The sequence below is a fragment of the Elephantulus edwardii genome, unplaced genomic scaffold, assembly GCF_000299155.1.
Source record: "Elephantulus edwardii isolate Elephantulus edwardi_28Jun2011 unplaced genomic scaffold, EleEdw1.0 scaffold00440, whole genome shotgun sequence".
NCBI lineage: Eukaryota > Metazoa > Chordata > Mammalia > Macroscelidea > Macroscelididae > Elephantulus > Elephantulus edwardii.
In genome coordinates this window covers 208,411-220,434 of record NW_006400190.1, presented here as the reverse complement: position 1 = coordinate 220,434, position 12,024 = coordinate 208,411, and the positions used below count along the sequence as shown (strand labels likewise).

General features: G+C 50.3%; 1 protein-coding gene across 1 annotated transcript; it reads left to right on the top strand.

Annotated features, from left to right (window-relative positions):
- Positions 1–2,194: 2,194 nt before the first annotated feature.
- Positions 2,195–11,181, top strand: TEX22 (testis expressed 22). Its single transcript, XM_006902697.1, has 3 exons — positions 2,195–2,359; positions 10,718–10,843; positions 11,065–11,181. Exons 1-3 carry the CDS (start codon positions 2,195–2,197, stop codon positions 11,179–11,181), a joined length of 408 nt encoding a protein of 135 aa, XP_006902759.1.
- Positions 11,182–12,024: the final 843 nt, after the last annotated feature.

Here is a 12,024-nt window from a genome sequence, read left to right as displayed (position 1 = left end):
TTGGGACACCTGCTTGCCTCCCCCTCCACTCCACCTGGCTCTGGAATCCTGCTCTCAGGTGTGTGCAGAATTGTGAGGTGGGGGTGGCCAGCCATCTCAAAGCAGGACCTGGGGAGTCACCCCTGAGGGAGGAGCCACAATGCTGGGGGGCTCGGGTAATCTCTGTTGGTGGCTATGTCTTTGAAGCTACCTGGAGGCCAGGATTTAGAGCCAGACACTGAGCCGTGGGGCCTTTAAAAGCCCCTCTTTAACACACCTCTGCCTCCCTCACCATGCCCCAGGCACCTGAGAAGGCCCGCTTGAGGGTACTGGTCACTGTGTCCATGGCCGGGGCTTCTCACACTCAGACCAGCTCTGCTTCCTGACCTTGCCCTGCTTCTGAGTGCCCCCTCCACTGAGCAAGGGCCTCCGGTCCACCCACCATGCCCCGAGCTGGGGGCGCCACCCGGGCTGTACCCCGTCACTGCTCACCCCTCTGTGCCTCGGTTTCCCATCAGTGAAAGGGATGGCAACACGCCCCCTGCCTACCTCATGGAGCTGTTCTGAGGATACACAGAAAAGCACTTTGTCCCCTCGAAGAAAGATGACATAGAAACCCAAACAGCCAGTGGCCGAGCCGCAGAGCAGCCGGGCAGTGCGTGGAGGGGCCCGGGGCAGCGGGCAGCAGAGCGGGTGCTCAGTGGACCAGCCCGGAGGAGGGGCTGCTGCACAGCCACTGGGGTCCCAGCGGGCAGCCCTGGGCCTCTGCCTGCGAGCTGGCTCCTGTGAGACCCCCGCTTGGACTGCGGACCCCTCCCTGCGCTGCGTGCGTCAGGTTTCTAGTTGTGTTGCTAGGTTTTTTGGTTTTTTTGTTTTGTTTTTTTTTTTTGCTTTTTTAATGGAAAAGAGGATTAATGTAAATAACCTTTTTGGGGAACAGATTCTAATCTGTCACATCTGTGACCATGTGGACTATTTTAAGGTGCTGATGCGACACTAATAAACCTGAGAGCCGGGGCTCATCCTCGGCTGCTGCGTGATTCCTGCGTGACCCCACACCTGGGGGTCCCGAGGGCCGGAGGGGACGAGGCGGGAGGGGTGTCCCCCGAGGGACAGGGCGAGGCCGGGGGTGTCCCCCGAGGGACAGAGGGCGAGGCCGGGGGTGTCCCCCGAGGGACAGGGCGAGGCCGGGGGTCCCGAGCAGAGGGGATGAGGCCCAGGGCCGCGGGAAGGGGGTCCCAAGCCCCGTGAGGAGCGGAGAAGGGCAAGGGGCCACCAGCCCGGGGGGAGGGCGAGGCGACACCAGGGGTCACCGGCTGGGGGGAGGGGCGCCGGCGGGGGGAGGGAGGAGGGGCCGGGACGTGTTCGTGCTGCGCCCCCTGCCGGCCGGAGGCCAGAGCGCAGGCGCGGCGCCGACCGGAAGTGGGTAAGGGCCTCCCGGGCCGTTGCGGGCCCTGAGCCGGGCTGACCCCTCGGCCCCTCTACCCCTACGCCTCCGAGACGGAGGGTCACTGCCCACCCTTACCCGTCTGGAAACCCCGCGAAGCCACAGTGGACCCCCGGCCGGCGAGTCCCCGTCCCTTGCTGGTTTCGCAGGCCCCGGAGCCCGGGTCCCCCAAGGCCTGCCCTGGCTCCTGTCCACAGCCTCCTCTGTGCCCCCGGGTCGATGCAGGGACCCCGGGAGGCCCTCTAGGGAGTCCCTGCCCTGCGAGGGGCCACTCAGCACTGCGGGGCAGTGCAGGCTCCTCCAGGTCTGCAGGGGCAGCGTCCACTCCCGTCTCTCGGTCCACTGGTGTTGAGGAGGCCACTTTGGGGTGTGGTCTGGGCCGCGGGGAGGCGAGCGTCAGAACCAGCAGTAGAGCCCCCAGCCTCTTCTAAAACTCACCCACTTCTCAGATGCTCTCACCCTCCGGGACCTGACCCCGACCCCGACCCCGACCCCGACCCTGCGCCAGACGGGGTGTTCAGACTTAGGCTGGATGAAGATTGGGTGGCCTTAGAACTAGGGACAGAAGGCCTCAGGGCGAGGGGCCAGGTTCTGAGGCGCAGTGGATCTGCAGCGGTTTGGGGGCCCTGTGGGGGAAAGTGGCATCTGGCCTGAGGCTGCCCAGCAGTGGATGGCCACCATCTAGGACCTGCATGACCTTGGACCACCCACCTTCCCCCGTCCTCCCTCAGAGCCCCAGGGCTAGCCAGTAGCCTGTGTGGGCTGAAGATGGATTCCACGCAGCACCGGTGGAAGGTCTCCCTGGGGAAGAAGCCAGAGACCTTGTGCCCCCCAGAACACAAGCAGCCCTTGACCCAGGGGGCACCAGCAGCCACCTGGAACCAGCCTAGCACACAAAGCGGTGTCCAGCAGGGACTGCAGACTCAGGACTGGGTAAGCAGAGGGTATACATTCTCTGGACGCTCCAAGAACTGGCTCTGCAAAGGGGCTATCTTGAGCCTGGGAGCTGAAGGACATGTGACACCCATAATCCCATGGAGCCCCAAGGGCAGATACCCCAGGTTCAGCTTCATCTAAAACAGCGCCCTATTCCTGGAGGGCACCGTGGAGTTAGAGAGGAAAAAGAGCCCACATTCCCCTGGGCCTCTCAGTCCTTTACATCTAAAAGGCAGCCTGAGGGTATCACATGCTGGGGATAGATGCCACATCTCCTTCATGCATCCCAGCCTGAACCTCACCAGTGCTGGGGTCACCTCCATGTTCACCCAGGGCCAGGTGTTCTGCATAAGGGGCTGACCACAGGAAACCTAAGAGGACCTAGAGCATCCACAGAAGAGGAAGGGGAAGACAGACATCCCACTCACCCAGTGATGTGGTCACAGAGAGTTTGTAAAAGGCAAGACAGTGTAGGAGAGGAGGGGCCATAAGAATGGCAGACACGCACTGGGGGCTTACCTTCAAATATAAACTAACTGTAAAGATAGTAGATTCTTGAACCTTTTTCACCAAGGAGGACTCATCCAGAGAAGGTGGCAGCAGCAGTGCATAGCCATTCCAGGCTGGACAGAAGTGTGCCAGGGGTGTCCTGGGCAAGAGTGGGTGAAGAACTGCCAAGCTGATTGTGTATCACTTGATCAACACAAAAGGCGACCGAGAGCCAGTCATAGGTTAGGTACAAGCCAAATTCCAGTAATCGGTAGCCTTCGTCTGTAGAAACTGCAAACATTAGAAGATCCATGAGTGGAAAAGACCAGTTTACATCTGGCAACAGAAGCAGACAGAACAATACGAAGACACCTGGTTCGACTCACCAGCTTCTCCTTAGGAGAAAGCTGGGCAGTCTCCTCCCATGTAATTTACCGCCTCTGGAAACCCAGTGGAGGGTCAGCTGTGAGTTAGTTCTGACTCAAAAACACATGACAACAATAGCGTTGGAGAAAAGCTTTCAAACACTCGCAGCAGATTATGGGAAACTTGGACAAGAGAAGTTGGGGGCTAGGACCCTGCATGATCATAGTGTAAAAAACATCAAAAAGTTGCTTTCAAATCAGTTAGCTGAAGTCTGTGAGGAAATACAGACCAAAAAGCCCAATGGCTTCGGCTCTGGCAGCATGCCATCTCTGTGCATATCTTTCAGTGGTCCCTGAACAACAGAACAGACACCTGGATGACAAATTACATGACCACTGAGGCAGAGAGCATTAGGTACCATCAAGTCGTCCTTCGCTTGGTGACCATGCATCTGCCTGCCCCTGAGCCCTCTTTGCAGTCAGTGTGTATGAGCCTGGTGTTGGAGACACAATCTCAATCTGTCTCGTCTAGAGTCTTTGTCACTCTCTACCAACCATGATGTCCTTTTTCAAAGGCCAGCCCCTTCCACGATGACAGCCAAAGTAGGCAAAATAAAGTTTTATCATCCTTGCTTCTCAGGAGCATACAAACTGCACTTTCTCCAAGACACATCTGTTGATGCTGTTGGCAGACCGCAGTCTGTTCAATACTCTGTGCGCACCCCTCAACAAGAAGGGGTGACATCGTGACTATAACAGTGCGCTTGAGCATGTCCAAGATCTCAAGTTGTAGAAGATAGGACAGGGTCCAGCTGTGTTAGTCAGAGGGTCACAATGAGTCATAGGTCATTTGATGACACCTAACAACTTTACCAACACCACACCTCAGAGATTCTCCAACTTCCATAACTTTAATGTGCACATAGACATTTGAAAATACCATGGTTTGTGTCAGGCACAGCCTAGTCTTTAAAGTGACAGCTTTTCCCTTTTGCACCTTTAAGGAGGTCTTCTGCAGCAGATTTACCTGATGAAATACATAATTAGATTTCTTTTATAATTTGATTACTTGACTGCTCCTTTCATGGGTGTTGATGGAGCTGAGAAAAACTAAACCTTCGACAACTTAAATCTTTTCTCCATTTATTGTGGTGACATTTATTGATCCAGTTGTGAGGATTTTCCTTTCCTTCATGTTAAGGATTTTTGTCTTTATGTTGAGGTAAGCTTTAGTGAAGTAAATCTATAGTGAGTAAATGAGCAAGGCTGTAGGTCATCCACATATCACAGGCTGTTGATGGGTCTCCGATTCTAATGCTACATTCTTCGTATCATCCACCTTCTTAAATTATTTGCTTATTATACAGACTAGCCATGGAGAAAGAATACAACCTGTCACGTACTTCTACTGATTTACATAGCTAGGAAAAATAAAGCTGTAATCAAGGACTGCAGCCTTCAGTATGGATTGAAGCCCAACATCAAGAAAACAAAGATTCTCACCACTGGGCCAATTGGCAACATCATGATAGACGGTGAAGAGATTGAGATTGTTAACAGCTTCAGCTTGCTTGGCTCCATTTCCTCATACTGAAGTGCCCATTGCGGCAGTCACCGTGTCAGTCCACCTGGTTGAGGATCTTCCTCTCCTTTGCCAACCTCCACCCTTCCCAGCACCATGTCCCAAGGAATAACCCTTCCTAGCAACATGTCCAAAGGATGTGAGGTCAAGCCACATCATTCTTTTCCTTCAGAGAGCACTCCGGCTGCATCCTCTCCAAGACATATCTGTTTGTTCTCTAGGCCGTCCATGTGATGTTCAGTGCTCTTCTCCAACACCACAGCTCAAAGGCATCAATTCTTCAGTTGTCCTTATTCACTGTCCAGTTCTCAGATGCTTAACAAGTGATCATAAAGACTATGGCCTGAATCAGACATACCTAAAACTTTTGGGAAGGTCCCTAAGAGCACATTTCCCCAGTGCAATGCATCTCCTTATTTCCTGACTGCTGGTACCAAGGGTGTTAATTACAGATCCAAGTAAGACGAAGCTGTTGACAGTTTCAGTCTCCTCTCCATTCATCATGACATTGCCTGTAGGTCCAGTAGTAAGAATCTTTGTTTCTTGACATTGAGATGCAATCCGTACTGAAGGTTGCAGTGTTTGATCTTCTGCAACGTGTGTCAAGTCCTCCACATTTCAGCAAGCAAGGTTATGTCCTCTGCATAATGCAAGCTATTAATGAGTCTTCCTACAATCCTGAAACCACACTCCTCTTCATAGAGCCCAGCTTCTTGGATAATTCTCTCTCACATAGTTTAGGATCTCATTTTTAAGCCCTTCATGATTTATAGATACAACAAAGTATTTATTATACATTTTCTTAATTTAGCCCTAATTTCATATGGCAATATAGCTACTTCTGTGGAGTTCTGATGGCTTAGTGGCAAGAAGCTGCACTGTGATCCTGAAGGCACACGGTTTGAGACCACCATATGCTCCATGGCAGAATGATGGACAGTCTCCTCCCATGTAATTAACTGCCTCTGAAAACCTGCTAGAGGGTCAGCTGAGTCTGTTCCAGCTCAGTGGTACCCAGCGACAGCAGAATGCCTTAGAAAAGCTCTAATACTACCTAAATAATTTCTTAGGATTGATTTAAAACTAAGTATTAATAGTAGGTTTGATTTAACCTTCTTTAGCTTTAGTTTAACCTTGCATACAAGTAGCTGACGGTCTGATCCACAATCAAATGCTGCCTTGGATGTGCTCACCAAGTTGTGCCAAGAAATCTGGAGGATGACCACCTGGCCAACTGGCTGAAAGAGATCTATATTTGTTCCCATTCCAAAAAAAAAAGGTGACCAAATAGAATGTGGAAATTATCAGACAGTATCATTAATATCACATGAAAGTAAGATTCTGCTGAACATTATTTAAAAAATGATTAAATAGCACATCAAAAGAGAACTACCAGATGTAGAACTACCAGCCTGTTCTGGGTTTAGAAGAGGCTGTGGCAGCAAGGAGTTGGAAACAACCTAAGTGCCCATCAACAAACGAATGGCTAGAGAAGCTGTGGTATATTCGCACAATGGAATACTATGCTGCATTAAAAAACAAGGAACTCATGCAATATTATTCAAAATGGTTGACTCTGGAGAACATTATGCTGAGTGAAATATCCCAGTCACAAAAGGACAAATATTACATGATGCCACTGTTGTAGAATGGGACTGTCCTTGGGGTTGGGGAGAGACTGAGTAAGATGGGTTCAATAATGTATACTGCACTGAAACAGAGGAGGGAGAGAACCGTCTAAAAGAGAGATGTAACTGGGTATTTCTGTCATCACAGGAGACTAGAGCGAGGGCTGCATGGTGGAGGGGACCTGGGGGAGTGTTTGTAAAACAATGAAAGAATCTTTTCTTTTACTTTTCCATAATATTTGGACTCATGTACTTATAACTTGTTAGTCAAATTTGTGTCTTCTAGGTTGCAACACCCCCATGATACATCTTGAAGGATATGTACATGTACAGCCAAGCACAATCAATAAGAGTGCATCTGAATTCCAAAATCAATCTCCATAATAGTCTATGTGTTTCCTACTGCCAAAGGGGCCCTTTAGAGTAGTGAGAGAAGATCTTCACCCTGAAACCCACAGCGTCCCTTTTCAGCAGGAAGTAGCTAAGAGAATACGCCATCCCCTTTTCCTTATGACTCAGGGTGAAGTCTCTCTCAGGGAGGAGTGATAGGGAATGGCAAAGGACACACCGACAAAGGAGATTAATCAGAACTGGCTTTGACAAGCACTGTGGCATTTGGACAAGAACAAACTGGGAGGAGGGTAGAGAGAATAGTGCAACAATGAATGAGTGGAAGCCCAAAATCTCTGTAAATGTTTATGAAAATTAATAAAATATAATTATAGAAAGAAAAAAAAAAGAAAAGAAAAAAAAAAAGAAGAGGCTGTGGCACTAGGGATATTATAGCCAGTGTTAGCTGGATCTTAGCTGAAAGGAGACATTACCAGCGGAATGTCTATCTGTGTTTCCTTGACTATGCAAAGGGCATTTGACTGTGTGGATCACAACAAACTATGGCTAGCTTTGGGAAGAATGAGAATCCCAGAACACTCGATTGTGCTTATGCAAAACCTGTCCTTGGACCAGAAGGCAGTCATCAGAATAAAGCAATACTGCATGGTTTAAAATCAGAAAAGGTATATGCATCCTATCTCCATACCTTTTCAATCTGTGTGTGGAACAGATCATCCAGGAGGCTGGACTCTGTGAGGAAGAGTGTGGTATCAGTATTGGAGGAAGACTCATCAACAACCTACATTACGCAGATGATTCAACCCTGCTTGATGAAACTGAGGCAGATCTGAGGCATTTGCCTCAGAATGTCAAGGACTGCAGCCTTCAGTATGGATTGAAGCTCAACATCAAGAAAACGAAATTCTTACCACTAGGCCAATTGGTAGCATCATGACGGATGGTGAAGAGATTGAGATTGTTAACAGCTTCAGCTTGCTTGGCTCCATGATCAACACTCTTGGTACCTATAGCCAGGAAATCAAAAGACAAACTGCACGGGGGAAATCTGCTGTCAGAGACATCTTCAAAGTACTGCAGAGCAACTATGTCACTCTCGAGACTAAGATATGCCTGATCCAGACCATGGTCTTTGTAATTACTTGCTATGCATCAGAGAACTGGAAAATTACTAAGGATGATAGAAGAATTGATGCCTTTGAGCTGTGGTGCCGGAGAAGATTATTCAATATATCATGGACCATTAGGAGAACAAACAGGTTCATCCTGGAGAGAGTGAAACAAGGCTGCTTCTTTGGAAGCAAGGAATTTCAAGCTTCATCTGACATACTTCAGGCATATTGCAAGGAGGGACCAGTCCTTGGAGAGGGACATCATGTTTGGGAGGGTGGAGGGATAGTGCAAGAGAAGAAGACCCTTGATGAGATGGACTCACTCAGGGACTGGGGTAATGGAAGTAGGTGTGTCAGATTCACTGAGACTGGCTCAGGACAGGGCAGAGTTCAGAGCTGTTGTCACTATGAGTTACAAGAGGCTCCATGACACATAACAACAACAGTTCCAGTGCTGCTGTTGTATGAAGTCCAAGACCACCCAGATTCTTATTCTGGGGTTTCTTTTTTCTCTCAGAAAGTTTTTAGGGTCTTCCTCCTCTTGTCAATGTGAATTGTCACAGTGAAGGGTTTTGAAGAGAGGACTCTTTGTCCCATGGAAGCAGTTCTACCTGGGAGTGTGTGTTCTACTTTGAGAGGTGTGTATGAGCATATATGTCTATGTTTCTGTTGGTGTCTGTGAGTGCATGTGCCTGGGTTTGTGACCGCTGTGTCTGTGTATGCAATTGAGCTTTATCTCAGTTCTTTGAAATTCTCATCAGTTCATGTTAAACTTGCAAGACTGAACCTCTCATTCTCGCATGTCTCTTATCAATTTCCTTTTAGCTTTAGTCCTTATTTCTTTTTTTTTTTAGTTTTTTTTTCTATAATTATATTTTATTAATTTTCATAAACATTTACAGAGATTTTGGGTTTCCATTCATTCACCGCTGCACCATTCTCTCTACCCTCCTCCCAGTTTGTTCTTGTCCAAATGCCACAGTGCTTGTCAAAGCCAGTTCTGATTAATCCTCTTTGTCAGTGTGTCCTTTGCCATTCCCTATCACTCCTCCCTGAGAGAGACTTCACCCTGAGTCATAAGGAAAAGGGGATGGCATATTCTCTTAGCTACTTCCTGCTGAAAAGGGACGCTGTGGGTTTCAGGGTGAAGATCTTCTCTCACTACTCTAAAGGGCCCCTTTGGCAGTAGGAAACACATAGACTATTATGGAGATTGATTTTGGAATTTAGATGCACTCTTATTGATTGTGCTTGGCCATACATGTTCATATCCTTGAAGATGTATCGTGGGGGTGTTGCAACCTAGAAGACACAAATTTGACTAACAAGTTATAAGTACATGAGTCAAAAATTATGGAAAAGTAAAAGAAAAGATTCTTTCATTGTTCCACAAACCCCCCCCCAGGTCCCCTCCACCATGCAGCCCTCGCTCTAGACTCCTGTGATGACAGAAACACCCAGTTATATATCTCTTTTAAACAGTTCCCTCCCTCCTCCGCCTCAGTGCAGCACACATCATTGAACCCATCTTACTCAGTCTCTCCCCAACCCCAAGGACAGTCCCATTCTACAACAGTGGCATCATGTAATATTTGTCCTTTTGTGACTGGGATATTTCACTCAGCATAATGTTCTCCAGAGTCAACCATTTTGAATAATATTGCATGAGTTCCTTGTTTAGTCCTTATTTCTGTGTGAGACCATACACTTTGATTCCAATCCTATATTAGGAGCCAATATTGATTTGCTGAGGAAAATGGACCCAAATCTTCTGTTAATGGGCATGTGTAATTCTGTTACAGAAAATATTAACAAATTAGGAACAAATGTCTCCACACCTTCTAGGAGGCCATTCTTGTTCTCTGATAACCTTTCCTCTGCCACTCCTTCCCTTCCTGGCTACACCAAGCATGTGAGAGGAGTTCTGAGAGGGCTGGTTCTGCTTCTGCTAGAACTTCTGAGTTTCTCTTGGTGTTGGAGGTGTGTGGTAGCTGGGCTCACCAGAATTTCTCTTAGATGCTGGAAACCCCGTAATCTGTTTGAAAGGGAGGGAATGCGGACTCTGTGCCTAGGTGGGACTGTGTGCACTCCAGTTATTCTAGGAGCTGGCCTCACCCCAGAAAAAATCCTTCTCCTCTCCTGGGGGAGATGGAGGCAAGGAAGGTAGGGGTTTTGATTTGAGTCTGTCTTAATCCCATATTTCATACTATATTTACCTGTCTTCCATTCCCCCTAGGACACACCTGTCTCCTGGGTGGGAACATGGTAGAATGGACCCAAGTCTGGACTTTGTCAGGGCGGAAATAACCGCTGTGGCCTGGCCAGCAGGGGTTCCCCACCACTCCGGCATCCAGAGGTGTTAGCCGCTGGCCTCCACTATCCATCGCTGTCCCTTCAGTATTGTTATGGATACATGACTCTCCTTCCCACACACCCGCTCAAATCCTGCCAGTCATTGTAAAGGACACAGGACATCTACTGCACTGAGCTGAGTCCTGCTGTCATGCTGTTGACAAGAACCTGAGTCTGAGTAGAGGCAGTTCTGGGCAGACGTGGTGTCCACACCTTTGGCTCAGGTCAGCGGCCTTAGTGTCTGTGCTGAGGACATAGATGGAGCAGACCCCTGGCCCCCAGTACACAGTTCTTGAGGTCAGGCTTCTGGGGAAGGAGGAAACACGAGTTCACAGGACCAAAGAGGGTGAACCCTAAAGTCCCACCAGGAGCTTGGTCCAAGGGGACGGTGGAACCCTGAGGCACCCTGCCCTGGGGCCTAGGCCTGGGCTGTGGGCTGAGCCCTGGCCCTGGGGCCACCTACTCTGTCCCTGCAGGTGTGCGAGCAGCCGGAGCTCCATGGCCCAGGCCGTCGCTGGAGCCTGAGCATCGAGGAGCGCAGGCGTCTGGCGGTGCTGGGTGCCCAGGGGAAGCTGGGAGCGGGGACCCCCACCGGCTGCAGGGTGCGCACTGGGGGTCGTGGGGGGCCCTCCTGGGGCACCAACAATGATCCTCTCCCCTTCTTTCTCCTTGCTCCTCCCTCACCCCTCCCCACCCCCTCCTCACCTCCCCATCCTCACCCTTCTGCACCTCTCCCTTCCCCCACAGTCACCCCACCTCCTCCCCTCCTCCTCCTGCACAGCGCACTCACATGCCTGTTCTTCTGAACCTGGAGTCCCTACAGGACATCACACAGGTGGTGTCTCAGCTGGTGTCCGAGGACGTGGACAAGGACGTGCTCATCCCTCACCCACCAAGGTCCGCTGAGTCCAGGAATGCCTTTCACACCTTCATAATCTGAAGCACACCCTTCTGGCAGAACGTGTCTTGAGTTCTGCACCGCCCAGGTCCAGGCCTCAAGGTCTGTCTTCTCTCTCCTAAAAAGTCTGGCTAAGCGCACTGTCTGTTCTCCAGCACCTTTTCTGGGCACAGCAGTGGAGCAAGGGATGCTATTGAGGATTGGGGAGGGCAGCGAGCCAGCCAGGACAGGCTGGACCAGCACCAGGCCACCAGGGCACAGCCTCCACCGTAGACTGGAGGTGTAAGGTGACTGGGGAGCCTGGTCCCCAAGAGATTTGATTTGCATGCAGGCTTCCAGGCCTGGGGCTCAGAACTTGCCTTTACTACAAACTTGACCTGCAGAAGTGGTAGGGGCTGTGTGTGGGAGGCTGATCCCGTGGGCTAATTGGATACCTGTCTGGTATGAGCGTCACAGGACAGGGTCTCCCGGATGGTGGCAAGTCTGGGTGTTCCCATTTGACTGGGCACACATACCTCCAGCCCCAGGGTTCCTCACAGAGTTTCACACTTGAGATCTGCCTCTTTTGGGCACATGGGTGTTTAGTGAGGGCTGAGTGATGATTGGGCCTTTCTGGAGGAAGCAGGCTGGTGAGAAGGCCCTATGTGGCCCATCAGCCATAACCCTTTGCCTCCAGATTGAGGGGCTGCAGGCAGAGTCTGTCTGTGGATGCCCAGGAGGGCTGCCTCCTAGGAGGTCTGGAGTTGGGGAAGCAGGGAGGGGAGGGCTAGGGGGATGAGTTGGTACTGTGGGCATCCATGCTGCCAGCCCTGGGGCCCCCTTTGAGGACCAGGCCCTCTCTTCAGAGCCCTCTGGTCAGCATCAGTATCCAAACCCACCTTTGTA

Excerpts from the sequence above, each read along its gene's own strand:
- TEX22 (XM_006902697.1), top strand. The coding sequence starts at position 2,195 with ATGGATTCCACGCAGCACCGGTGGAAGGTCTCCCTGGGGAAGAAGCCA. Across the intron at positions 2,360-10,717 it reads GACTGCAGACTCAGGACTGG|GTGTGCGAGCAGCCGGAGCT; the intron begins GTAAGCAGAGGG and ends CTGTCCCTGCAG. Across the intron at positions 10,844-11,064 it reads GGACCCCCACCGGCTGCAGG|GACATCACACAGGTGGTGTC; the intron begins GTGCGCACTGGG and ends GAGTCCCTACAG.